The sequence below is a fragment of the Perognathus longimembris genome, chromosome 10 (assembly GCF_023159225.1).
Source record: "Perognathus longimembris pacificus isolate PPM17 chromosome 10, ASM2315922v1, whole genome shotgun sequence".
NCBI lineage: Eukaryota > Metazoa > Chordata > Mammalia > Rodentia > Heteromyidae > Perognathus > Perognathus longimembris.
This window is the reverse complement of record NC_063170.1, coordinates 71,985,453-72,011,625: the sequence shown is the minus strand read 5'-3', so window position 1 is coordinate 72,011,625 and position 26,173 is coordinate 71,985,453. Positions and strand designations below refer to the sequence as shown.

General features: G+C 53.9%; 1 protein-coding gene across 2 annotated transcripts in view; it reads right to left on the bottom strand.

The window, feature by feature from the left end:
• Positions 1-18,781, bottom strand: part of Eefsec (eukaryotic elongation factor, selenocysteine-tRNA specific) — a 161,067-nt gene extending 142,286 nt beyond the window's left edge. The window contains exon 1 of one of the 2 annotated variants that reach the window (XM_048356365.1): positions 18,453-18,781. In XM_048356365.1, the coding sequence (XP_048212322.1) occupies positions 18,453-18,714 (262 nt within the window). In that variant the 5' untranslated portion in view covers positions 18,715-18,781. The remainder of the gene's footprint in view (positions 1-18,452) is intronic. The other variant, XM_048356363.1, reaches the window with a different exon arrangement.
• Between the last annotated feature and the right edge of the window lie 7,392 nt (positions 18,782-26,173).

Here is a 26,173-nt window from a genome sequence, read left to right as displayed (position 1 = left end):
ATAATAAAGTTTTTCCTTTTCCCCCAGGCTTAATATAGGCTCTTAAATATTAAACTACTAAGGGCCCTTTTTGAATCTGGCTTAAAAATAACAAACAAAAAAGAGACTCCCCAAATGTGGTTATATAAATTCACTTGTAAGCCCCTCAAGACTGAATCAGTGATCCACTGCATTCGCTAACGCTATGAAAAAACAAACCAGCATTTCAGAAAGGCCCACAAATACATGTGGCTGGCAAAGTCCTGAGACACTGGGGCCGTTACGATCAGCAGTAAGAGTGGCGGTGGTAACTGTAACTATGTTTACTAATCACATAGCAGATATAAGTTCTTGTAATCCTGACAATGGTTCTTTCTGATATTGCAGACCAGGAAGCAGAAGCCCAAAGAAGTAATGGACACCAGATCACACCAACAACAAATGCTGAAGCCAGGATCCAAACTCGGCTTTGCAGACCCTGAGCCTCAAGCATTTTCACTATATTGTGTTTGCCTCTAGGCCGCTCTGTGCTTCTGAGTGGCAGAGGGCTTTTTCCTTTAGTATGAAGCATACATTGTTTTTAAATCCAGCTCCTCACAACGCCTACTTGGAGCACCGTGCATTCAGCAGCGAATGGTGCACTTCAGCTTCCAAACCTGACAAGAGCGGAGGCTTGCCACTGACAACCCTGCCAACACACCATCCCAGCTCCCTTCCCGTCCTGCCTTCCTCCTCTGAACTCTAACCACACCCAAAACACCAGGGCCAGATCAATACAGTTAAACACAATTTGATACTTCAAGTATGCTAACTGTATGTCTCCCCAAATAAAGTATCACTGAATTAAAAGCAGAGATGAACATCACATATTAAATATGATATCAGATACCGTGTCTAGCAAGCCAGTTATTCTGATAACTTATTTTTGCATAACACTCTCATAGGATTAAAAAAGTAAAGCCACTTGCTGAGTACTTTGTAGGTCCACACACTTTGATGAGTACTGCATACAATCTCATTGCTCTCACACACATGCACATTTTTTGCAAGATTATTCTCCCCATTTTGAAGATGAGAAAAGTAAAGCTGGAACCACAGTGCAGTCTCACTAACTCACCACAGGCATGGGACACAGGCCCGGGCCGGGGCCCAGCCTGGCTCTTTCTACCGCCCTAGTTAAGCCTGGTACAGACACCGTAGGTCAGAGCCAGGAAGGACAGGACAGACCCAAGCCAGGGCCAGCACCCAAGTCCATAAACCCCCTATCTCCTGCCTTCAGGGAGAAAAGCCCAAGGACAGCCGCCATGGCGGAGCCCCTCCCCCAAGCAGGGCTCTGCACCTGGGCTTTGCACCACCAGCACATCTTGGTCCAGCGGGGCTCTGGTATCTGGAGTGTCCACGGTGTGGAATTTTATCAGCATGTTCCTAGAGAGCACCCCAGTGTCGGCCAGGCTCCGAGTGGCACAGGACCCCGGAGGTTCCCCCAGAAGTGGGTCCACATGACTCCGTCCGTGCCCAGCTTTCCCGGGCCTCACTCATGCCCGGGGGACCTGTTACTACCCGCTGCCTGCCTGCACATGAAACCCTGTGAGAGTGGGAACCCGCGCAGGAGCAGCGCTCGGTGGCTGGCACTGAGGATGTCAGGAGGCACCAAAGGCTGAGAGAGAGGTGGTTCTGAGCATTAGAGCATCTCCGGAGCATACGTCTGACCGCCAGGGCTGCGGCCCGGCCGGCTCCGGGAGAGGAGCCTTGCAGCAGTGCTAGCAGGAAGGGGGGCCGGTGTGAGAGGAGGAGGCAAGGAAGAGTGAGGGGGGAGGAGGAGAGAAAAAAGGAGCGAGCAAGCATGCCGGTGACAGGACAGGAGAGGCGAGGCCGGTTTTGTCCTGCATCTTGTTGAATAGCCAAGGAAAACAATGAATCCATTTTTCCCTCCTCTTCTTTGCTTTAAAAAATTCAAGAATTCCATTTCCTTCTTTGAAACAACTCTTGCATAATCCACGTCCTCCCCTGCTGCCTCCCATGCTGGGGCAGAAGCCCTCAGACACGGGCACGTCCCAGGACAAGCCCCCAGGCTGCGCACACGCGGCAAGGAGCAGCCACCACACGCCCAGCACCCCGCTGCCTGTGCCCCAGCTGCCGTGGCGAACTCTCACCCACACCCACAGGTAGAGATCGTTCTGGAATCACTCTTTCAACCAGGTGAAAAGAACAAGGTTCCACAGTCACATGGGCCTCGAAGGGTCGGAGCTGCATGTTAAACGCTCTCCTCTCAGATCACAGGACCGTCACATTTGCAGCGGCTTCCCCAAGTTCTACAGGTCGTCTGAGTCCTGCCTGCGTTTCCCAGAGGCCCCGACTCCACAGACGCCACGTGCAGAGCACAAAGCTTACGGTGCTGCCACGGGAGAACGCTTCACTTTCTCCCACAAGCACCCGGGGCCCGCTCTGCCTCTGCACCACCCCTCACAGTGGTCATGTCCTCCAGGCCGAGGGCACCAGCCCTGTTCCACCGCCCTTCTCCACTCAGGCCGTGCCCGGCGGAAAGCCAGGCAGGGCCCAAAGAGAGGAGGAGGGGTCCTGCAAGCAGAGCCAGGGCCCCCGCCGGCAGGAAGCAGCGGGAACGACCCCTGGCCGCATCACAGGGCCGGGTCCCCCCGGGGCCCCCACCGCGCCCCTCCCGCCTGTGAGCGCCTGTGGGAAAGGCTGGCGTGCCGTGGCCTCGGAGACCCTGTGCCCCAGCACACCCAGCCACACCGCATCTTCACTCGGGAACGCCGCTCGGAGCACCATTTCTTCCATTTGCAACTACTCTCCAGTATTGGTAAATATTGATAATTACCACCAAATGCAAACGCGAAGCGGTCCGTGTTTTGAAACGTGGATCGTAATTCAAACTGGAAGCTGACACTAATCATTTGATGTTCACTTGAAAAGAAAAGTAGGCTATGCAGAAGCATTTCAGTAGGGACCGATAAGGAGAAAGGAAATCAAAATTATTGGTATTTACTCAACCTGCAATGCTTGTGGAAGGGAACTCTTTTAAAAAGGGAGCTCTTCAGAATGGTTATTCAATCTGAATTTTACAGATAGCACTGGAAATATTTTCCCACAGAATGCACTCTATCTCTACCATCATATCTCTCCGGTGTGCCGTTCACGCTGCTCGTTGCAGGAATTCTCACTCAATTTTGCTCCATTATGAGCTGACGGTGACCTAGCACACACAAGGCATTCAAGAGCCTGACTGGAAATTACTACACAGAACCCTGTCCTGTTCCCCGCTTGCCAGCCCTGCCGTGTGTAGTGAAGACAAAAAACAACTCTGAGTACACATGCAGAAACAACTTTTCATTCCCCTTACAAATGAGGCTCCTTCGGAAATTCAGGGTCCCAGCATTTTTCAGAAATTTCGTTCCTGGAAAAATGTGGCCTGAGTCTTTTGAAAGCCTGCAGCTAGAAAACCTTCCCTTCCTACCCAGGACCCGACTAATAAAAGCCAGGACAAGAGTTTCATGGAGAAGCAAACAAGAGGCCCACCCATGGTTCCCCCTGCTCAGGGCCCTCCCGTTCGGATTTTGTATTAAAGGCCACCGATCAATTAAAAGCCTGGGGTGTCCTGCCTACTGCCCTATTCCATAGCGCGTGTGGCACCTACCACACAGATACGCTCTTTGTAAGATTTATGTTGTGATCACAGAAGACTGGAAGGCATCTGATTTCATGCAGGGCTCAGCCTGGAGGTGCTCTTCTCCCTGAGGGCTATCAGAAGAGTGGGTGGTAGCCAGCACCACCCCTTTAGACCTCGGAGGGGCCAGCAGCCGACATGCCCGTGAATCATACCAACGAGCCAGCTGGGAAGAACAGCTCTGTCTCCAGGCAAGAATCAGTGGCCGAGTCTCCACCCCTGAGTCTGACGGTGTCCTGTCATTCCATGCCGCCGCTGCTGCTGCTCCCCACTCCGTGCCCGCAGCTAGACAGGCGAGGTCATCTGGCTGGCATGTGGGGTACACAAGCAGGCTCAGCCCAGGCCACCCCACCAAGTGGCCCCGTCACCCCCAGCCTGGCCTCAGCTGTTTTCCATTCCACTCTGCCAAGAGGTCTAGGCTACGGGGTGGGGACCTGAGACCCCACTCTGGAGAGGCTGGGGTCTGGTGGGGTAGGAGCTGCATAGGCCTCTATGCGTCTCTCTGGAAAAACACCACAGAAGATCTGAAATGGGCAAATCCCTACACACAAAAAGGCATACAGCCAGGCACCGTGGCTCATGCCAGTAATCCTAGCTACTCAAAAGGTTGAGATCTGAGGATCTTGGTTCAAAGCCAGTGTGGGCAGGAAAGTCCATGAGTCCATGAAAGTCCAAAAAGCTGGAAGTGGAGTTGTGGCTCAAGTGGTAGAGTGCCAGATTTGAATGAAAAGGCAAAGGGACAGTCCCAGGCCCTGATTCAAGACACCGATACATACACACACTCAGCCTTCAAATGCTTTAAAAGTCAACTCAGATCATCTTCACACTGGCGTGAAGTGGGAAAGGACACATTTGACCTCTTGCTTCAAATAGAAATCTTTCCATCTGGATTTTAATTAGAAAGCAGTTGCCATTGTAGGTACAAGCCTGAAAACCATATTTTCATTGATTAAAAACACACACAAAAACATTGAAACAATATTTTTCTTTTTAGGGAAAAAAGGCAGCAAGCAGCAATCTTTGGTGGGGACAGATGCTTAAAAGCATGTATGAGAAATCATCAAGGCTGGGTCTTACAGTTTGTTTTGTCCTGACAAAGTCGGAGGTCATTTGAACAATGCTGACCGGTGCACCTCCACATGGCTCAGCCTTGTGCGTGACTGTAAGCAAACACTGCCCTCTTGTGCACCAAACAGCTCTGGACCCGTGGGGAGCAGAGTCCCCCGTCGCCCCGGCACAGCTGGGCTGCCAGCCGGCTACAGAGTCCCCAGAGTGCCTTGTGAGACAGAGTCTGAGATAAGAGAAAAAGGGAAGATGTAGCCGAAGAAATCAGACCAAGCAACTGACTCTCATCTTTCCTAGAAAATATCCATTCCTCGAAAAGAAACTTTATTGGTTGTCATGGAGCCTCTTTTTTTGTTTTTTTGTTTTTTTTTACTATGTCCTTTAAAAACACTTAGAGGAAGTGGTGCTGTGGCCAAAGTGGTAGCGCACTCCTAGCCTTGAGCTGAAGAGCTCAGGGACAGTGCCCAGGCCCAGAGTTCAAGCCCCTCCACCACCACCAACAACAATAAATAAATACATAAATAAATAAAGCTTTTCAACTTGAAGCACCCCTATCCTGAGGCTGCGGGGCTCATGCCCTCTCTGCCACACTACTGACAGGGTTCAAACCCCAGAAGACCAAACCAGCATCTCAAGAAGCCCTCACAGATCCCTCCTAGCCGGGTGCCCACGGCTCACGCCTGCAGCCCTAGCTGCTCAGGAGGCTGAGACCTGAGGACTGCAGCCTACTTGAAGGTAGCCTGGGCAGGAAAGTCATGAGACTCTGATCTCCAATTGAACAGCAAAAAGCCAGACATGGAGCTGTGGTTCAAATGACAGAGCACCAGCATTGAGCAAGAGAGTCGAAGGCCTTGAGTTCAAGCCCTAGTACCGGCAATAAATAAAAATATTAAAGAACTTTAGAAAATCAGACAAACATCCCTGTGAGCCTAAGGCTAGGCAAAGACTGGTTGGCACAACCTAGCAGTAAGGCTTTGGGTTTCTCTGAAGTAAGTGTCCAGTTCTGGTTCTGAAGACAAAAAATCATCTACTGTCTATGCCACACTTTTACCCTCAGAGACCCCATCAGGACCAGCCAAATCCCACTGACCACACACCTGGAGAAAGAAAGGGCAACGCTTCCTCCCTCCCACGCCCTGCAGAGGACCCGTGTGTGAGAAACACAGGTGGGGGGGGGAGAGGCACTGAGGGGGTGAGGGGACATGCCACAGGGCCAGCCGCTCTGCCAGCTCACCAGCTCTGTGACTGGAGACCTTGCTTCACGTTGCTTGTGGCCTAGACCTCCATATGGCCTGTAGATCACAGGCAGCCAACGTGCCAGTGTTTAAAGGCCATATCACAGTCCCAACGCAGTGAAAACACCAAGATTGCCTGCCAACCCTATTTCCGCTTACGCTGGAAAGGAGATTGGGTCAAAAGGCCAGAACAGACAGGACTGAGGACAGGTGAGAGCCAGGGCCTGCTGAGGCCAAACCCTTCCCTCTTTGCCCTACTATCAGAATGAGCCGCACCTCAGCTCTTCCTCCGGAAGACCAGGACGGAGCCACCTGCTTCCACAGATACTGCACCGGCCGTGTCATGCCTCCCCGTCGAGCGTCCTCTGAGCCCTCTCGTCGGCATGCCAGACTTCCACGGCTCTGCATGGGGCTCTCCCATGACTGCTGGCCATGACTGCAGTGCCCGCAGCCGACACTGCAGTGGCTGACTCCTTCCTCCCTCCCCTGCACTGCTTCACACAGGCCCTCTACACTCAAGCAGGTGCTCAGATCCATTGGTCTGCTTCTGGAATAGTCCTTCCCAATGCTCACACCTCACCAGTCTACAGCCTCCTGTTTATTGCTCGAGGACGAGAGCCAGGAGACAGCAGGAGGGGCTCCCCTTGCTAGCTGCTGGTACCTAGCCCCTGATGTGCAATCAGCTTCTCAGAATTTGCAGAATGAATAAATTAACATCATGACCCACCTTTTCTTCTAACGCCCAGGCTTAAGGCATACAGTCCCCTAGCCAGATCTTTAAGACTCTAAGAAAACAAGGAAAAGAAAAGAAGCCAAGAAACTACGCCAGGTGCTCCAATAGCATCTAACGTTTTGCAATGGATACACACAGGCAGCTTCCTGAAGAGGCACTGTGGGTTCCCTCTGAGGCTCCAATTTCAAACACTACACACCCATGACACCAGCCCAAAGCAAGGGCCCAATGACGGAGGCACCAGCCTCATGGCGTGAGGAGACCCAGGCACCCAAGGGTGAGCTGGTGAGCTGACAGAGGTAAGCAAAGGCAGAGCTGGGCCTGCAGAGGGCGTGTACAGGAAACCTCGGGGAGTGCCAAGGCACAGGCAAGCTGGAGCTCTGCTTTCTGCTCTGTCGGCCAGCCCTCTCTCTTTACCATCATGTCTCTTACTACCAGTGTTTGTAAAGGTCCCTGGGACCTGAGTTCACCTCTGACTTATAAACCACTTATAAACCACTGGGGCTGGGCTTCAGACAGTTCACACTGAGGGAGACTTTGGACCCACGGCTGGATGACCAGAGCCAGCACCTCTTTGGTCATGTCATCAAACGATATGTGGCAGAGCCAAGGTCTCCTCCCACCAGCTGCACCGCCACTTGCCTTCGGTGAACTCCCTTCCCTGCTCCTTGGCACTCTATTTGCAGAATGACCAGCAGGGGCCACAGGCTTGCATTACACTCATTTCCCCAACCTCAAGCTCTGGGGCAAGTTTAAAATCCTCCTCCTGTCTCAGAGTCAGGTCTGAATTAATAACCTTCCTCAAAAGAACGCCAGTAGCAAAGTGAAAACAGACGCACTAGACAATGCCCTTTGAGAGCCCCAGAAGGGACCGCGGTGACAATGCAGCCTTGGCTCCCGAGAAACCTAAGGTTAAAGGTTCACAGAGGCAGAAGAATTACTCAAGTACAAGTTTGTTCAAATTTCCTCCTGCAGATTTATACAACCAGGGTCAAGCTGAAGACGGCTGGCAAAACCTACGAGACAACTCAGGTCCTTTGAACTGAGGTAGAAAGGAAAATATACAGCTCGAGAGGGATCTATGTTACAGCCTTTAAAAATGTTCCCGAAAGGGTCACCACTTTTAATTCAAAACCTGCCTGTTCAAGGGTGTCTGAAAATGGCTTCTCTAAAATAACACAGCGATGGTGCTCTCCGTGTGCGGTGGGGTCGCCATGTTCCTGGCATTAGCGTGCTGACCCTCTGCAGGCCATGAAATTAACCATCAGCACTGAAGAAGTCTGCTATGAGTTAAACTACTTTGCTACGCAAAGTGGCCTGAAAATGAAATGTGAGGATTGAATTTCCATTGAAAGATTAACTTGTCTAACCTGAAGGCAGGTTTCCTCCACTGCTGAACTCTGCTCAGTTGTTTGAAGCACCACAGGAGGGTGGGTAATTGGCACAGCAATAAGAAATGACTAGCTTCCTTCCTTCCTTCCTCCCTCCCTCCTACCCTCCTTCTCTCCCTCCCTCCCTCCCTCCCTCCCTTCCTTCCTTCCTCCCTTCCTTCTTTCCTTCACACATATATCAAACAGTCATCCTGTGCATGCATCCCATTCACTCTCTGCCATACCCTGTCCTGGGCACTTAAGAGACACAGCTGAAGGATAACACGCCCCTGCCCGCAACGGGATCGAGCCCAGTAGAGAACATAATCTAGTACACAGAAACTGGCATCTGAAGAGGAGAAGAATGAAAGTCTAGGGTGCGTATAGGACGTTACTGGCCATGAAATAAAGGCTGTTTAATCAGCCTGAGAGGACCAAGTAACCACGCTTCCCCGAGCATCAGAGCTCAAACTGTCTGCCTCTGCCTGGCTGACCGGGACCAGGGTGGAGAGCGGAGCTGGAGACCACACAGCTCATCAGGAAGGGCCTAGTCAGCCCCCCAAGCCTCATGCCCACAGAGGGCACGGAAGACCTTTACGCAGAGCAGTGACAGTTGTGCTTACGAAGAATCTCCAGCTGCAGAGACAGGAGGCTGCAATGTGAGGCGGGGAGGGAGGGAGTGCTCACTTGTTCCTTCCTAGGCAGGAACTGCCTGAAGCCAGTCTAGGGAAGGAACTTTGGCAGCGAGACTGTGCTGGTCAGGAGCGGTATGCAGGTGGGGCCTGCTAGAGAGCAGGGGGCACGGCTGGCAGGAAAGCAGGAGGGTGGGCCGGCCTTGCAGAGGCCCTGTGGGGCCCCAGCAGGACTGTGGGGCTAAACCCGAGGGAGGTGGGGTGCACAGGCCGCGCTCCCCAGAAGCAGGCAGCTCTGTAGCTCAGCCACACAGGAGCAGCTTGCACAAGCCCCAGGGACACCAGTCAGGAGCCCAGCCCAGCACTATCTCCTACAACTCAACTAGGCACCCACGTCTGTTCAAACGTAAACCTGTTTTTAAAATAGATAAAATATAGTTTGAAAGGTAATCATTTAAAAGTTAATTCAATGCCTCAGCTGCACTGGCTACAATTTGCAAATGCTCAAATGATTGCACAAGGCTCACAGCTGCCCAACTGAATCGCACAGTGATACAGGATCCTGTTGCAAAGAACGTCCTAGAAAGCACCCATGCAGAGACCTAGTGGTTCACACCTGGAATCCTAGCTACTCAGAGGTTGAGATCTGAGGATCACAGCTCAAAGCCAGCTAGCAAAGAGAGCTCAAGGACAGGGCCCAGGCCCAGAGTTCAAGCCCCACAACCAACCACAACTACAACCACCAGGCAGGCGGGAGGAGCACATCTCAGTGAGCCCTGGACCACCACCTTAGGGCGGGCTGAGAACAAGAGGGAGCCTCCGGAGTTCGTGGCAAAAGGTCCTGAAACTCATCTGGAATGGCCACACAAGAGGAATGGCTTTTAAGCACCACACTGCAATGTACCTGGGTGGGCTGAGCTCCAGTCCCAAGGTCAGATGACCAAGGACAAGCCATTGACCTTCAGAGGACCCATATAAATCTATGGATTTCTCAAGCCAAGGAGGGCAATGCTAACACATTCTAAGCAGTAGTTTTAAAAGTAAAAACTCAGTTTATCTTTAGGTAGCACCTGTGTGCCAGCAAATAAATATCCCCAGGAAGTAGGTTAGAGACAAAGGAAATGCTTTGAGTCTTTCTGAAGGCCCCAAGACAAGAGATAGGGGAGGAGGGGCGGCTGCTTCTCTCCCCACAGCACAAGGGAGAGGATCACCTCCAGCAAGGAGTCCTCTGCACCCAATGAAGGCCGCTTTAAAGGAGCAGGAGCTGCCTCACTCAGCACCAGAAATAGAAGACCCAATTAGCAGAGCACAACTCTCACAGTCCAGGGGGAAGGCCGCGGGGGGGGGAGGGGAGGGAGGCCCACCCTGCCCTGTCAATGCAGTGCAAGCCCTCCAGTCTCCAGGTTCCTCTCTCAAGCAAGGCCTCCATAACCCTTCTCCCTCACCAAGACTGTGGGTTGTGGAGACATGCATGGCCAGCGTCTGCCTTTATATCCAAAACAACGCTGGATATGTGGGGGGGGCGGTTGCAGGGGGGGGAAGGTGGGAGAAAAATGAGGGAGGGGGTAACAAGCATGACAAGAAATGTACTCACTACCTTACATATGGAATTGTAACCCCTCTGTATATCACGTTCACAATAAAATTAAATTAGAAATAGAAAAGCTGGATATGTGCATGTAGAATCTTTTTTTTTTCTTGGTCTGAGACCAAGACTCAACAGTACCCCTGGCCACTTTTGCTCATTGGCTAGTGCTCTGCAACAGAGCCACACCTCCACCCGTGTGTGCAGAATACAGTAAGTGGACAAAACATCAAACAGCAGCACCACTGGCCACTTCCATCAGATGGGATACCAGGAATCCCCAAATGAGAAGCCACAAGTCCCGATGTCCTCATGGGTCAGGAGCAGAATAGAGAGAAGCAATCTGAAGGACACATGCCACTGCACGTTAAAAATGGTTAATATGGCCAGGTGCCGGTGGTCATGCCTGTGCTACTCAGGAGGTTGAGGTCTGAGGATCGCAGTTCAAAGCCAGCCTGGGAAGGGAAGTCCATGAGACTCTTATCTCCAATTAAGCTACAGAAAACTGAAAGTGGTGCTGTGGTTCAAAGTGGTAGAGCACTAGCCTTGAGCTGAAGAGCTCAGGGATGGCACCCAGGCCCTGAGTTCAAGTCTCACAACCAACCATCAACAACAAAAGATTAATATGCTAAAATCCATGTTGTATATATTTTATCACAACTAGTGGTATAGTTGTGTTAAAATTTTTAAAGGGGAGGGGCTAGGCACTGGTGGCTCACACCTGTAATTCTAGCTACGTATGAAGCTGAGAACTGAGGAACTTGGTTCAAAGACAGACTTTTACCTCCAATTAACCAAAACTCCTTAAAAAAAAAGGAGATGAGACACATCAGAGCTACTGGCACAGGCAGGAACTTCCTGAAGCAAGATCAGGGCTCAGAAAATCGGAGAGACTGCAGCAAACTAAGAAGCTACTGCCCAGCAAATGACAGACTGGGAGAGCTTTACAGCTACGTCTCTGACCAGGGGCCTAAGGAGCTCAAGAAACAAAACTCTCCCAAGTTAGTCACTCAACTAGTAAATGGGCAAAGAAGCTAAACAAGAGACTTCTCAGAAGAAGAATGGCCAATAAACACATGAGGAAATGCTCAACATCCCAAATATAAAAGAAATACAAATCAAAACAACGCTGAGATTCCATCTCACCCTAGTAAGATTGGCCAGCATCAAGAATATGAATAGTGGGGCTGGGGATATGGCCTAGTGGCAAGAGCACTTGCCTCATATACATGAAGCCCTCGGTTCAATTCCCCAGCACCACATATACAGAAAATGGCCAGAAGTGGCGCTGCGGCTCAAGTGGCAGAGTGCTAGCCTTGAGCAAGAAGAAGCCAGGGACAGTGCTCAGGCCCTGAGTCCAAGGCCCAGGACTGGCCAAAAAAAAAGAATATGAATAGTAACAAATGCTGGTGAGGATGTGGGAGACAGGAACCCCACTGCACTGCTGGCGGGAGTGGAAGCTAGTGCCACCACATGGAAGGGTGGTTTGGAGAGTCTTCAAAAACTCAACTTCCCAGCCATCCCCCTCTGGGCATCTACCCAGACCTTTGCAAGTCAGGGCACGGTAACAACAGCGTACAGCCACATGCATCTGCATGTCCACTGCTGCTCTATTCGCCTCAGCCAAGTTACGGAAACAGCCCGGATGCCCTCAAAACATGAGTGGATCCAGAGAATGTGGTACACGTATAGAGTGGAATTTTACCTATTACAAAGAAGAATATGTCATTTGCAAGGAAATGGATAGACCTTGAAAAAATTATGCTAAGTGAATTAAGTCAGGCTCAGAGAGACAAAGGGCACACATTTTCTCTCATATGTGGAGGCTACGTCTAAACTACAAGCAAGCGTGGTAACATATACAGGGTTTTATGCATATACATACAGAGTAAAAGATGGTATACTTAGGGAAGGAGTTTAAAGGTGTAACTCCTCTGAATGACTAAAAAAACTAGTCAAAATGAATACAAAGAAGTAGGAACATGTTTGTGGGGGAGTGAGGGGGGTCACTGGAGGAAGGATGAGCAAATGCAGTCATTATATTCATTGTACATTATGTAAAAATTGAACTACACACCTTGGAGGTAGGGATGAGGAAGGGAAACGGGCAGAACGATGGAAGGAGTGGCACTAAGAAACACTGTACTCACAACCTGACTCATGGAACTGCAGTCTGTTTGTACGACTACTTAATAAAGAAAAAAGTGGGCTGGGAAGATGGCCTACTGGTAGAGTATTTGCCTCACATACATGAAGCCCTGGGTTCGATTCCTCAGCACCACATACATAGAAAAAGCCAGAAGTGGCACGGTGGCTCAAGTGGTAGAGTGCTAGCCTTGGGCAAAAGAGCTCAGGCCCTGCGTTCAAGCCCCATAACCAACAACAACAACCAAGTATATGCCAAGTGCAAGAAATCAAACACACAAAAATCACCTCCCATATGACTGTATTCATATAAAATGCCCCAAAGAGGCAATCTATAGATATGAAGTATGTTAGTATTCACCCTAGGGGAGTGGGGAATGAGGAAGGACTGTGGGCAAGTTCGGAGTTTCTTTCTGAGATAAAGAAAATGTTCTACACTTGGATTATGGCCATGACTACGCAATTCTATGAAGCACTAAAAACCAATGAGTATATACTTCAAATGGACAAACTTCATAGTATGTGAATTCTTTCTCAAGAAAATGGTTTTTAAAAATTATTAGGTATGGGGCTGGGAATGTGGCTTAACAGTAGAGTGCTTGCCTAGCATGCATGAAGCCCTGGTTTCAATTCCTCAGCACCACATAAAACACATAAGCTGGAAGTGGTGCTGTGGCTCAAGAGGTAGAGTGCTAGCCTTGAGGGGAGAAAAAAAAGCCAGGGACAGTGCGCAGGCCCTGAGTTCAAGCCCCAGGACTGGCAAATAATAATAATTATCAAGTAGTATAGCTAAGAGTGTTATTCATGGCTGTAACTCCAGCTACTCATAGGCCACAGCCTTGGAAGATAGAGAGCTTGAGGCCAGCCTGAACTACATTAGCTACACCTGATCTCAAAAACAAAATGTTGGGCTGAGGGTATAGGTCAAGTTAAGTAGTAGAGTACTTGTGTAGCATGCTCAAGGCCCTGAGTTCAATGCCCAGTACCAAAAACCAAAGCTATGGAACGATCAACTACCTACAGTGTTTCAGGCGCTGGGTCGGCCCTGGAGCTTCTGAGATGACTGGGACACTGTCCTGTGGCCTGTGACCCTCCCTGGCCTCCATCCCCAGCTCCCTGCTTTCCCGGGGATGGGGGACTCAGGGCATGACACCAAAACCCTCCTGCTGAGCAGCCCACAGCCCAGAGCTCAGGCACGGAGCCCTGGCCTGGCCCAGACGCCCTCAAACAGAAGAACCACGGAGGAGAGAACATGTCTTAGGGCTTAATTCACGGACTGTTTCCCGGAATGCCGGCCCAAATCTCATTCTAACCCAAATGGCATGATTCTGAAGAAAAATCCAAGAGAAATGCTGATAGAAAACAAAGGAGATGCTCAGTGTAAACTTTAGAGCAATTAATTTTAAATGATTACAGCTTTACCAAAAGCTGTGGCTATGATTCCCTTCTGACTTTGATTATAACCTTCCAGCAAAATATTTGCCTCAAGAAGGCAAACTCTTTGCATTATTTTCTATACCTAGCATGACTACAAAAATATTCTTTGATTTAACATTTGATATGTTTTGTTCTCAAGGGCAAGCCCCATGAGAAGAAAAATGTACCCCAGTGGAATGAAATATGACTACCTATTCCCATTTTTCTTTCCTGTTGGTTCCTGCCCAAGTATTCTGCATTCATTTAAACCCAAGGCTGTGTCTCTGATGTGCTGCTCCCACACTGTCATCCGGACTCAGGCAAAGTCACCCGCTGTCCAGCCCCAAGAGAAGGTGGGGCAGGCAACGCGCAGCTCGCGGCACTGCGGCGGGGGAGGCAGCACGCGAGGCGGGCAAAGCAGAAGCGTGTGCACTGGAACAGAGCGAGCTCTGTGCCCGGCAGACTTCCTCCTGCACAGGAGACGCTTTGAAGCCACTGAGGCAAGTGACCGCAGGACCAGCCTGGCGCCGCGCCGTGACACCAGGGTGACAGCAGCGCTGGAGGTGAGGGCCAGGCACAGGGAGCAGGAGCCTCAGCCCCCAAGTGTTCTGGGGAGAGGGGCTCCCCTCCCACAGCCTCTAAGCTCATAATTGCCATGATTTGGAGTGATGCACTTGGACAGGGCACCAGAGTCACCCACAATTCCTCCTGGCTGGCAAGCCCCACACCGTCATCTCCGCTTGAACCGCCCAGCTTTCCAGACATATGTGCAGATACCTGCGGGGAACATAAAACAGCTGGCTCTCGCAAAAGCTCAGAGACAGCACCCAGGCCCAGATTTCAAGCCCACCACAGACATAAAAAAAAAAAAAATCTGGCTGAACTTGAGAGGCTGAGGCAGGAGCTTGAGTGTGAGGCTTGCCTGGGCCATACAGCAAGTCCCTGTCTCTCAAAAGAAGTGGAAGACACACACTCACTCACACTAATGGACCTCATTTCATTAATGAGGCCAGAGCGAGCAGTCGGGGTGCCTCCCTGGGTCAGCCACGGGCAGGGGCTTCCCACCGGACACCACGCCCACAGGAGCCACCGACATGGCTCCGGCTCGCTCCACCGAGGACGCTCTGCCCAGGCCACCCAGACGGTGGCCCGGCCCTGGGGTCGGCTCCAGGACCCCACGGCTCCTGCCAGCTTCCACCCAGCAGGAAGCACCGCTCACAACAGTGGGCACAGAGGCCAGATCTGCTGTTCATTAACAACCCCCACAAAAGACCCAGAGACAATGCGCTGTTAATCCTAGCAGCCGACAGAGCACTACAAATGGCCAAGCCAGGGGCCTGGCATTTTTCAGCCTCTTCCTGCTGCTGGAGTTAGATTGAGGAGGAGACGAAGTCCCTCGCCCCCACCATATCTTTAAAACATACATTACTACATCTCTCTGAAGTTCTAATCCTGAAAGATTTATACTCTAAAATGGATTGGAGGAAAATACTGCCCTGAAGCGTGGCGACTCCAGGGTTTGGAACAGAGGACACCTGCTCCCTCGCAGACTGGGCTGCGCTGCAGCGCTGGGTTCCAGCTGCCTCTTGAGCTGTCAGCTGTGCTCCCCCTTCTCTGATGCCCCGTGTTCTATCTGTACGACAAGGATACCAGGGCTGCTTGCTGTAAGAGTTAAGAAAACAAAACAAGTTGGATGCTGGTGGCTCATACCTGTAATCCTAGCAACTCAGGAGGCTGAGATCTGAGGGTTGTGGTTCAAAGCCAGCCTAAGCAGGAAAGGTCATGAGACTTTTTTTTTTTTTGGCTAGTCCTGGGTCTTGAACTCAGGGCCTGAGCACTGTCCCTGTCTTCTTTTTGCTCTACCACTTGAGGACTCTACCACTTGAGCCACAGTGCCATTTCTGGCTCTTTCTGCTCATGTGGTGCAGAGGAATCGAACCCAGGGCTTCCTGCATGCAAGGCAAGCACTCTACCACCAAGCCACGTTCCCAGCCCTCATGAGACTCTTATCTCTAATGAAGCACCAAAAAGCTAGAAATAGAGCTGTTGCTCAAGTTGGCAGAGCCCTAACCTTGAGCATAAAAAGCTCAGACATGACACCTGGCCCTGAATTCAAGGCCCAGGACTAGCACACACACATATACACACACACACACACACACACACACACAAAAACAAAACCCTGAAAAACAAAATGCACTCATCACGAGGACAGCACCACCATGCACTGGTGGCTCATGTCTGTAATCCCGGCTACTCAGGAAGCTGAGATCTGAGGATCATACCTGTAATCCCAGCTACGCAGGAGGCTGAGATCTGAGGATCATACCTGTAATCCCAGCTACGCAGGAGGCTGAGATCTGAGGATCATACCTGTAATCCCAGCTACGCAGGAGGCTGAGATCTGAGGATCATACCTGTAATCCCAGCTACTCAGGAGGCTGAGCTGAGGATCATGCCTGTAACAATCTCAGCTACACAGGAGGCTGAGATCGAAGGACGGCTATTTGAAGCCAAGCCCAGGCAGGAAAAGTCATGAGACTCTTTATCACCAAATACCCAGCAGAAAGCTGGAATACAGGTGTGGCTCAAGTGGTACAGCACTGGCCTTGGAAAAGCCAAGTGACAGTGTGAATCCCTGAGTTCAAGCCCCAGTACTGGCGTGCACACACACACACACACAGATGCACCAAGTAACTACTGAGTGCTATGTCCACGCAAAGGCCACAGGAGCGCGGTCTGCAAACACATGGGTCAAGGGAGATGGAATGTCATTTTCTCTAAGGTAGGGTTCTCTTCGTCTTTTACAGTGAAAGCATTCTGGAGACCCGTGGAATCAAAGCTGGCTTTGGCTTCAGGGATATGAACCCGAGGTACAAGCGTGGCACTCAGATGATTGCTCCAATTTCCTTCTCTAGGGGGTGCCATCCCACCATGGGCTGGATCAGTCACAGTGAGCAGAACCGGCAACAAGAGGGTCCCAGCGCACAGGTGCAGACAGCCCCACCAAGAAGCGGGCCTCCAGGGGCCGCCGGCATCTTCCTCTGCAGAGCGGCCCCCCCACGGCACTGCGGGCGGCGGCCTTCCCAGCAGGCCCACCTTGGGCTCTTCGAAGAGATCCCCCCCAAGACCGCGCGGCAGGACCTTCCCTGGCAGACGGCTTGCCCCGCTGCGCGAAAGCTGTCCCCTCTGACGGGAAGCCTGGGGCAGGGCCTCCCAAGGCCTCCCTCCCCCACCAGCACTCATGGCGGCCTTCGCCGGGCAAAGAGCAATCCTTTCTTCCTTTGAGACAGGATCCCACCACACTGCCGCTGGAATCAAGTGATGCTCCCATCTCAGGTCTGGAGTCGCTGGGACGACACGACTGCCTGACATAGGCGTGGCGCGCCCCCTCCAGTGGCAGGTCCCCTCCAGTGACGCGCCCCCCTCCAGTGACGCGCCCCCTCCAGTGGCAGGTCCCCTCCAGTGACGCGCCCCCTCCAGTGGCAGGTCCCCTCCAGTGACGCGCCCCCTCCAGTGGCAGGTCCCCTCCAGTGACGCGCCCCCTCCAGTGGCAGGTCCCCTCCAGTGGCGCGCCCCCCTCCAGTGGCATGCCCCCGCAGTGCACCTTTCCAGTGGCGTGTCCCCTCCAGTGGGGCGCCCCCTCCAGTGGAACGCCCCTCCAGTGATGCGCCCCCGCAGTGCACCTTTCCAGTGGCGCGTCCCCTCCAGTGGGGCGCCCCCTCCAGTGGAACGCCCCTCCAGTGACGCGCCCCGCAGTGCACCTTTCCAGTGGCGCGTCCCCTCCAGTGGGGTGCCCCCTCCAGTGGGGCGCCCCCTCCAGTGACGCGCCCCCCTCCAGTGACGCGCCCCCCTCCAGTGACGCGCCCCCTCCAGTGGCACGCCCCCTCCAGTGGCGCGCCCCCTCCAGTGGCATGCCCCCGCAGTGCACCTTTCCAGTGGCACATCCCCTCCAGAGGCGCGCCCCCTCCAGTGACATGCCCCCTCCAGTGGCGCGCCCCCTCCAGTGGCACGCCCCTCCAGTGGCGCGCCCCCTCCAGTGGCGCGCCCCCTCCAGTGGCGCGCCCCCTCCAGTGGCGCGCCCCCTCCAGTGGCGCGCCCCCTCCAGTGGCGCGCCCCCTCCAGTGGCACGCCCCCTCCAGTGACACGCCCCCTCCAGTGACATGCCCCCTCCAGTGGCGCGCCCCCTCCAGTGGCACGCCCCCTCCAGTGGCGCGCCCCCTCCAGTGGCACGCCCCCTCCAGTGGCACGCCCCCTCCAGTGGCACACCCGCAGTGCACCTTTCCCAGTGGCACACGCACAGTGCCCCCTCCAGTGACACGCACGGCACGGCCCCAGTGACACACGCACAGTACTCTCCAGTGACACACGTGCAGCACGCCCCCTCCAGTCGCGCACGCGCAGTATGCCCCCCCTGGCACGCGCAGGGCAAGCCCTCTAGAACACGCGGAAGCTTCCAGAACCGTGGCGGCAGCCCGAGCAGCAAGCACCCTGGGGCAGACGCCCCGGTCCCTCGTGACTGGGAACTTCGCGGAGGGGGGAGGCCGGCGGGGAGCCCCTCGGCCCCGCCCCGCCCCGCGGGCCCGCGCCCGCCCGCCCGCGCTCACCGCCGATGATGGTCCGGATGAGGGACGCGTGGCCCGGGCAGTCCACCAGCGTCACCTGCAGCTGCGGCCGGCCGGCGCCGGGCAGCGGCACCGCGAAGCACGAGAAGCCCAGGTCGAGCGTGATGCCGCGCTCGCGGCTCTGCGGCGGCCGGTCGAAGGCGGCGGTGGAGGCCGTGGTGCTCAGCGCGCGCGCCAGCGCCGTCTTCCCGCTGTCGATGTGGCCCAGCACGCCCACGTTCACGTTCACCCGCCGGCCCGCCATGCCGCCGCCGCCCGCTCGCCCGCACGCCGCCGCGTCCGCCCGCTAAGCCGCCCCCCGCCGCCCGCGCCCGGCGCGCGCGTTCCGGCCCCGAAGCTTCCGCCCGCCGCGCCGCGCCGCGCCTGAGGAGGCCGGGGAGCCGGGGCCGCGCCGCGCCTGAGGAGGCCGGGGGAGCCCGGGCCGCGCCGGGCGTGAGGAGGCCGGGGGAGCCGGGGCCGCGCCGCGCCTGAGGAGGCCGGGGGAGCCGGGGCCGCGCCGCGCCTGAGGAGGCCGGGGAGCCGGGGCCGCGCCGGGCGTGAGGAGGCCGGGGGAGCCGGGGCCGCGCCGGGCGTGAGGAGGCCGGGGGAGCCGGGGCCGCGCCGGGCGTGAGGAGGCCGGGGGAGCCGGGGCCGCGCCGGGCGTGAGGAGGCCGGGGGAGCCGGGGCCGCGCCGGGCGTGAGGAGGCCGGGGGAGCCGGGGCCGCGCCGGGCGTGAGGAGGCCGGGGGAGCCGGGGCCGCGCCGGGCGTGAGGAGGCCGGGGGAGCTCGGGCCGGGGCCGCGCCGGGCGTGAGGAGGCCGGGGGAGCCCGGGCCGGGGCCGCGCCGGGCGTGAGGAGGCCGGGGAGCCGGGGCCGCGCCGCGCCTGAGGAGGCCGGGGAGCCGGGGCCGCGCCGCGCCTGAGGAGGCCGGGGGAGCCGGGGCCGCGCCGCGCCTGAGGAGGCCGGGGAGCCGGGGCCGCGCCGCGCCTGAGGAGGCCGGGGGAGCCCGGGCCGCGCCGGGCGTGAGGAGGCCGGGGGAGCCGGGGCCGCGCCGCGCCTGAGGAGGCCGGGGGAGCCGGGGCCGCGCCGCGCCTGAGGAGGCCGGGGAGCCGGGGCCGCGCCGGGCGTGAGGAGGCCGGGGGAGCCGGGGCCGCGCCGGGCGTGAGGAGGCCGGGGGAGCCGGGGCCGCGCCGGGCGTGAGGAGGCCGGGGGAGCCGGGGCCGCGCCGGGCGTGAGGAGGCCGGGGGAGCCGGGGCCGCGCCGGGCGTGAGGAGGCCGGGGGAGCCGGGGCCGCGCCGGGCGTGAGGAGGCCGGGGGAGCTCGGGCCGGGGCCGCGCCGGGCGTGAGGAGGCCGGGGGAGCCCGGGCCGGGGCCGCGCCGGGCGTGAGGAGGCCGGGGAGCCGGGGCCGCGCCGCGCCTGAGGAGGCCGGGGAGCCGGGGCCGCGCCGCGCCTGAGGAGGCCGGGGAGCCGGGGCCGCGCCGCGCCTGAGGAGGCCGGGGAGCCGGGGCCGCGCCGCGCCTGAGGAGGCCGGGGGAGCCGGGGCCGCGCCGCGCCTGAGGAGGCCGGGGGAGCCCGGGCCGCGCCGCGCCTGAGGAGGCCGGGGAGCCGGGGCCGCGCCGCGCCTGAGGAGGCCGGGGGAGCCCGGGCCGCGCCGGGCGTGAGGAGGCCGGGGAGCTCGGGCCGGGGCCGCGCCGGGCCTGAGGAGGCCGGGGGAGCTCGGGCCGGGGCCCGCAGCCGGTCCTCCGGAGGGCCGCAGGAGCGTGTCCTTTCGGGGGGCCCGGCCCGCCAGGCCAGGCCCCGTCCCGAACCCCCGAGACACCCGCCGGCGCCGGCCCCTTCCTCCCCGAACCGCCACCGACTGCACCGCGGTGTCCCAGGCGATGGGCACGGCCGCCCCCGCCACGGAGGGCAGGTGGTGGGCGGCTCAGCCTCCCGTGTCTGCGGGGAACCCTCGATTCCGGGACAGGCCTGGTCCCGCGGCCCCGGGTGAGGGTCTCCCAGTGACAGCCCCGCACGGAGAGGGGGGCTCGGCCCCCCCCCCCCCCCGGGTGAGTAGCCTCCAACTCCATCAGCCTCTGCCTCTTCACCGTCCAGAAAGCTGGAACCGACGGACCGAGCACCGACACCTCCCGGGCCGCGAGCCCAGGTGAGCCTGGCCGCCTTCCAAGCCAGGGACACCAGGTGAGACCTTCACCGCCTTGCACCCCCCGCGTGCCGAGCGCCGCGCTTGCTGATCACCAGGTGATGGAGTAAAGCCGAGCAGCGTGGCCGACGGTCCCCGGCGGACGGGAGCAGGGCTCTGCTCAGGAAAGCAGTGCCCGAGCTGACCCCGGCGGCTGTGTGCGAGACCCGGGGAAACCGAGGCCACAGCAGAGGCAGAGCCGGCCAGGCTGTGTGACAGGTGGCAAAGGAGATGAGGCTGCATACTAAGTTTACCCTTAAAATGTCCTTCAGAGCAAGATGTTAGCCTGGCAGTGTGGCCTTCCATGATGCCCAAGACAGGCGCCCTGGAAGGCTGTCAGGGGCCAGGCAACAGAGACTTCCCAGAAAACCACATCTGAGCCCAGCTGATACCCCTCCTGGGGGGGTGGGGGGGGGTCTGGCCTCATAGTGAGACATAACAAAATGACCTAGAGGTTCATCTGACACAGCTGCTCTAGAAATGTGGGTCCCGGGGCCCCAAGGAAAGAGCTCTTTGGAAAGAGAAATTAGTACAGAATATTTCTTTTCTATGTTGTACGTAATAAATAGCAAAATACTTTAAAAAAACTGACCATCTGTGTATGTGTGTGTGAACTTATGTGTGACTTGGAATCAGGGCCTGGGCACTGTCCCTGGCTACTTTTTTCTCAAGGCTAGCCCTCTACCACTTAAACCACAGTGCCACTTCCAACTTTTTCTGTTTATATGGTGCTAAGGAATTGAACCCAGGGCTTCGTGCATGCTAGGCAAGCACTCTACCACTAAGCCACATTCCCAGTCCTCAAACAGTGCTTTCTATGTTAAATAAATAAAAATGAAATGTGGAGGGAAGAGGCAGTTGCATCTAGACCTCAGCTCATTGCTGATGCCAGGCTCCAGTTGTCTGTGTGTTCCTCCTCCTAAGGGCCTCCACTTGCCAGCAGCCTCCTGCCTCACACTGACAACATGGCTGTGGAGTTCAAAGTTTACAGCTTCACTTGTAAAAAATAAAATGAAAGCCCTCCAAATGGACCCTTTAGCCCCCATGAAGTCATGTGCTCAGGGAGCTGGAAGGAGCCTGCCTTGCCAGATGTAGGTCGTAAATTCGCCCCAAGAAACAAGTTGTGCTGGCTTCCAGCGGCACACACCTGGGGCTGGGGCGCTTGCCAACGGCACACACCTGTAATCCTATCTTCTCAGGAGACAGGCCCAAACATCACGGTTTTCAAAGCCAGTCCAAGCAGAAAAGTCCATGAGACTCAGGAGGCTGAGGTCTGAGGATCAAGATTAGAAACCCACCTAGCCTGAACAGATGTATCTGAAAGACATCTCCAGTTAACCAGCAAAAAGCTGGAAGTGGAGCTGTGGCTCAAGTAGTAGAATGCCACCTTTCTTGAGCAAAAAATGCCAACCAAGGTCGCCAAGGCCCTGTGTTCAGCCCTAGTAATGGTGCGCACACGCACAAAAACACCCCCCCCCCCCCCCCCGCCAGTCACCTTGCATCTCCTGGTCTCTGTTCCAGCCTTTCTTGCTTGGAGTCCTGTTTGCTTTAGCCCGGGCCAGTGCTCTCATTGTTTCCCCCCTCCGGGAGGGCTGAGGAGAGTGGAGACCATCACTGGCCAGGTACATGCAGGTGGACTCGTTCCTGACACTCCGCTGGAAAGCCACCCTCCTCCGCCATGGCAGCCCTTCCCAGCCCTGTGCAGCTCCACAGGCGATGGGAACACCCTGCACAACTGTGATTATTTGTTGCAAATGTTAATGGGATGTGATTTCTTTCTGTTTGTCTAAAGCCATTCTGTACTAAGATAGTTCAAAGTTCTTTACAAACAGCCAGAAATTAATTCAACTTCATTAAGGCCAATTAATCCAGGATTAATTATAAATTTGCCCAGAGGAAGTTATTATACTTTGCTCTTTGAGTTTTGGCTTTAAAGACTCTTTCAGGATTTAAATGGAAATTCCCTCTTTCTCTGAGGGTGCATACCTCACCAGTGCTTACATTAACCATGTGCTTTCCTCAGTGCGTCCCAAATAGACTCAGAGGAGGCTGTCACCCAGGCTCATAGCTGAGATACCTGACTTTATTTTCTTCCTGATCCTGGGGCTTGAACTCAGGGCCTGGACACTGTCCCTGAGCTTTTCTGCTCAAGGCTAGTAACCACTCTGCCACTTGAGCCACGGCTCCACTTCCAGCGATTTGGTTGTTAATTGGAGATAAGATTCTCTCATAGACTTCCCTGCCTGGGCCTCTTGTATAGCTAGAATTACAAGGCATGAGCCACTGGTGACCAGCTACCTGGCATTAACACTGAAACCAGAATTTTGTTCATTTTACATATATTAATTGTACAAGAAGTGGTTTCCAATACACACACACAGGCCTAGCTACATGTGATCTAAAACATAACAATATTTGGCTTTCTGAGCTTGGATTATTTCACTCAATATTATGTTCTGTAGTTCCACCCATTTTCCTGCAAGTGTTATGGTTTTATTTCTTTACAGCTGTGTAATATTCCATGGTGGATATGCACCATATCTTCTTTATCTACTCATCTGTTGTTGGCTACTTTATCTGATTCCATAGTTTGGTCTCTTACATGCTGACTTACATATATATTTTAACATTGGCACAAAGGGTCCAACAATGGCACAGCAGAGTCAGAGTCATAAGGTAGGCCAATTTTTTTTTTTTTTGCAGAACCTCCACACTGATTTCCACAATGGTTGTACTAATTTACCTTCCTACCAACCATGCATGAGGACCCTTTGTCCTCCTCCTCACCAGCATTTTTTTTATTGTTATTGATGACCGCCATTCTGACTGGGGGGACCAGGAGTCTTAGGGTGCTTTGGATTAGCATTTCTTTTATACCTCAGGATGCTGAACATATTTTATTTTTTTCATGTATCAGCCACTTGTATTTCTTCTGAGAACTTCGTTCACTTTGCTTGCCTATTTATTAATTGGATTATTTGTTCTTCTGCTGTTTAATTTTTGAGCTTTGTCTATTCTGGATAGTAATTCTTTATCTGAATAGCTGCTGAAGATTTTTCTCCCATTCTGTGGATTAACTCTTGGTTCTGGTAAATTGTTTTTCTTTTGCTGTGCATAAATGTTTTAATTTGATCAAGTCCCATCTGCTAATTCTTGTTATTGCTTTCTGGGCAGCAGGAGGCCTATTCAGAAAATAATTACCGGTGCCTCTAGCTTCCAGTTTTCTCTCTGCCTTCCTTTAATAAGTTTAAAGTTTCATGTCCTTCTTTAAGTTCTTTGATCCATTTGGAGTTGATTTTGTGTAGAATGAGAGAGAAGTTTTAGTTGCCAACAAGTAGATACCCAGGTAGCCATTTGTTGAAGAGACTGTCTCTTGTCCAGTGCACGTTTTTGGTTCCTTTGTCAAAAATTAGATAGCTATAGCTATGTGGTCTTTTATTCCTCTATCTTCTATTCTACTTGAGTTCTTGGGACCTGTTGTTTTGTGCCAGTACCCAGCTGTGAACTTGGAGTTTTAGGCCAGTCCCGACCTCTACAGGTTCTTCATGTCAAAGAGACGAGCAATGGTGAAGGGCAGAGAAAAGAGGTTGATTGTGTGGCACTGGAGGCGGCAGGAGAGGCAGTGAGTCTGCTTCAGCCCATCCTCAGAGTTGAGGTTTAAGCTTCAGGTATAAGTAGGAAAAGAGTCAGGGCAGAGGCCCAAGGCATACATCACCAAACATCCCAATCACAGATGTGGCCTGCAGCTGCAGTCCTGAGCTCCAGAGGGATTCTGGAGAAGTTTTGAGAGCAGACTGGGCAGGACAAGTAAGTCCTCTGCAGAGGATCTTTCCTGAGGAGACTCTGCTCTTCTAATCTTCTCCGTCCTGCCCCTTGTGAGATTCAGCAATTGCAAAGCAATGACAGAGAGGATAGCTCAGAGCAAAGAACACAGACACAAAAAATGGTAGCAGGGTTGCCAGATTTTTCTCCTGCTTTTAGTTAGCTCATGGGCCCAAGTAAGGCGTCAGCACTTTCCAGCAAGAGCAGTTTTAAGTATCTTCATACCAATGCCACCTTGAGCTAGAGATGAAGGAAGCCTGATATGTGGCAAAAACTCATGCTGCACCAGTTCAAAGCATGTCTTTCCCTCCTGCTGGGGAACAGGATCACCTCATCCCAGGGACCTTGTAAGAGCTGGGGCAGGGCGAGGGTGTTCATGGATGTCCTCATCTGCATATCATGTACCAGTGTGTGCCTGCACACACACACACACACACACACACACATGCATACACCTCTGTCTTACGCAAAATAAGAAAATATCCTGAGCCTAATAGGAGTGATCATGACAGATATCCAAACAATCCAAGCGACACCTAACGCTGAACAAGAGTGCATAAGCCTCTGTATTCACAGCACAACAGGAGGTCACAGGGCAGTCCTGCAGGTGGGACACAGCAAAGAAGAAACATCTCCTTTATTGGTTTCAGATGATATCTTTATTAATTTTTTTTGCCAGCCTTGGGGTTTGAACTCAGGGCCTGAGCACTGTCCCTTGTTTCCTTTTGCTCAAGGCTAGCACTCTACCACTTGAGTCACAGTGGCACTTCTGGATATATATATGTATATATATGTATTTTATATATATTTACATATATATGTATATGTATATATGTATTATATATATTTACATATATGTATATATGTATTTCATATACATTTACATATATGTGTATGTATATATGTGTATTTTTTATATATTTACATATATATGTATTTACATATATATGGTGCTGAGGAATCAAACCCAGGGCTTCACGTATACGAGGCCACTCTAACACTAAGCCATATTCCCAGCCCGCTCAAGATGTTTTGGCTTTCCAACTACAACATTCCATCTCTCCAGTCATGTTTTTAGTCAGCCATGAGAGGCAGTCTACTGGATCTTTAATGCAGATGTAGCTTCTCATAGATACTCAGTTCACTAGACCTCACCATTACTTCTGTATGTATCACTGCTCTGGATTTTCAGAACTCAGATAGAAACCAAACTCAACCCATCTCAAGCCCCGAAAGGAAGGCGAGCCTGGCTCAGGAATGTGAAGGATTTCATCAGGAATCTCTTTCTGCCAGCTTTCCTTTCCTTTGGGTTAGTTTTTCCCTAGGTATAGTCCTCTCATGAAATGGCAAAGACAACCACCAGGCTGGAAAATCACCTCGCAAGTCTTTCCAGATATTTCAGGTATTTCCAGGATCTTGGGTTGTGAGACAGATGTTCACATCCGGATGCAATCACCATGTCTGGAAGGATGGGATACTCTTTTGGGCTAAACTGGGGCCACAAACTCATTCTGAGACAAAGCTGGCAGGTAGGGGCAGACTACCCAAACTACCTGGACACAAGACAGGAGAACACACTTCCCTGGAGATAATGATGGTAGCCTGCATCAGTAGGATGGACACAAATAACCCAAGTTCACTACTGTAGTCCTTGGCTTTTACCTTATGTACCTTGGTCACTGGCCTGCCCAATCTGTCTGTCTTCATTGTCGTCATCATC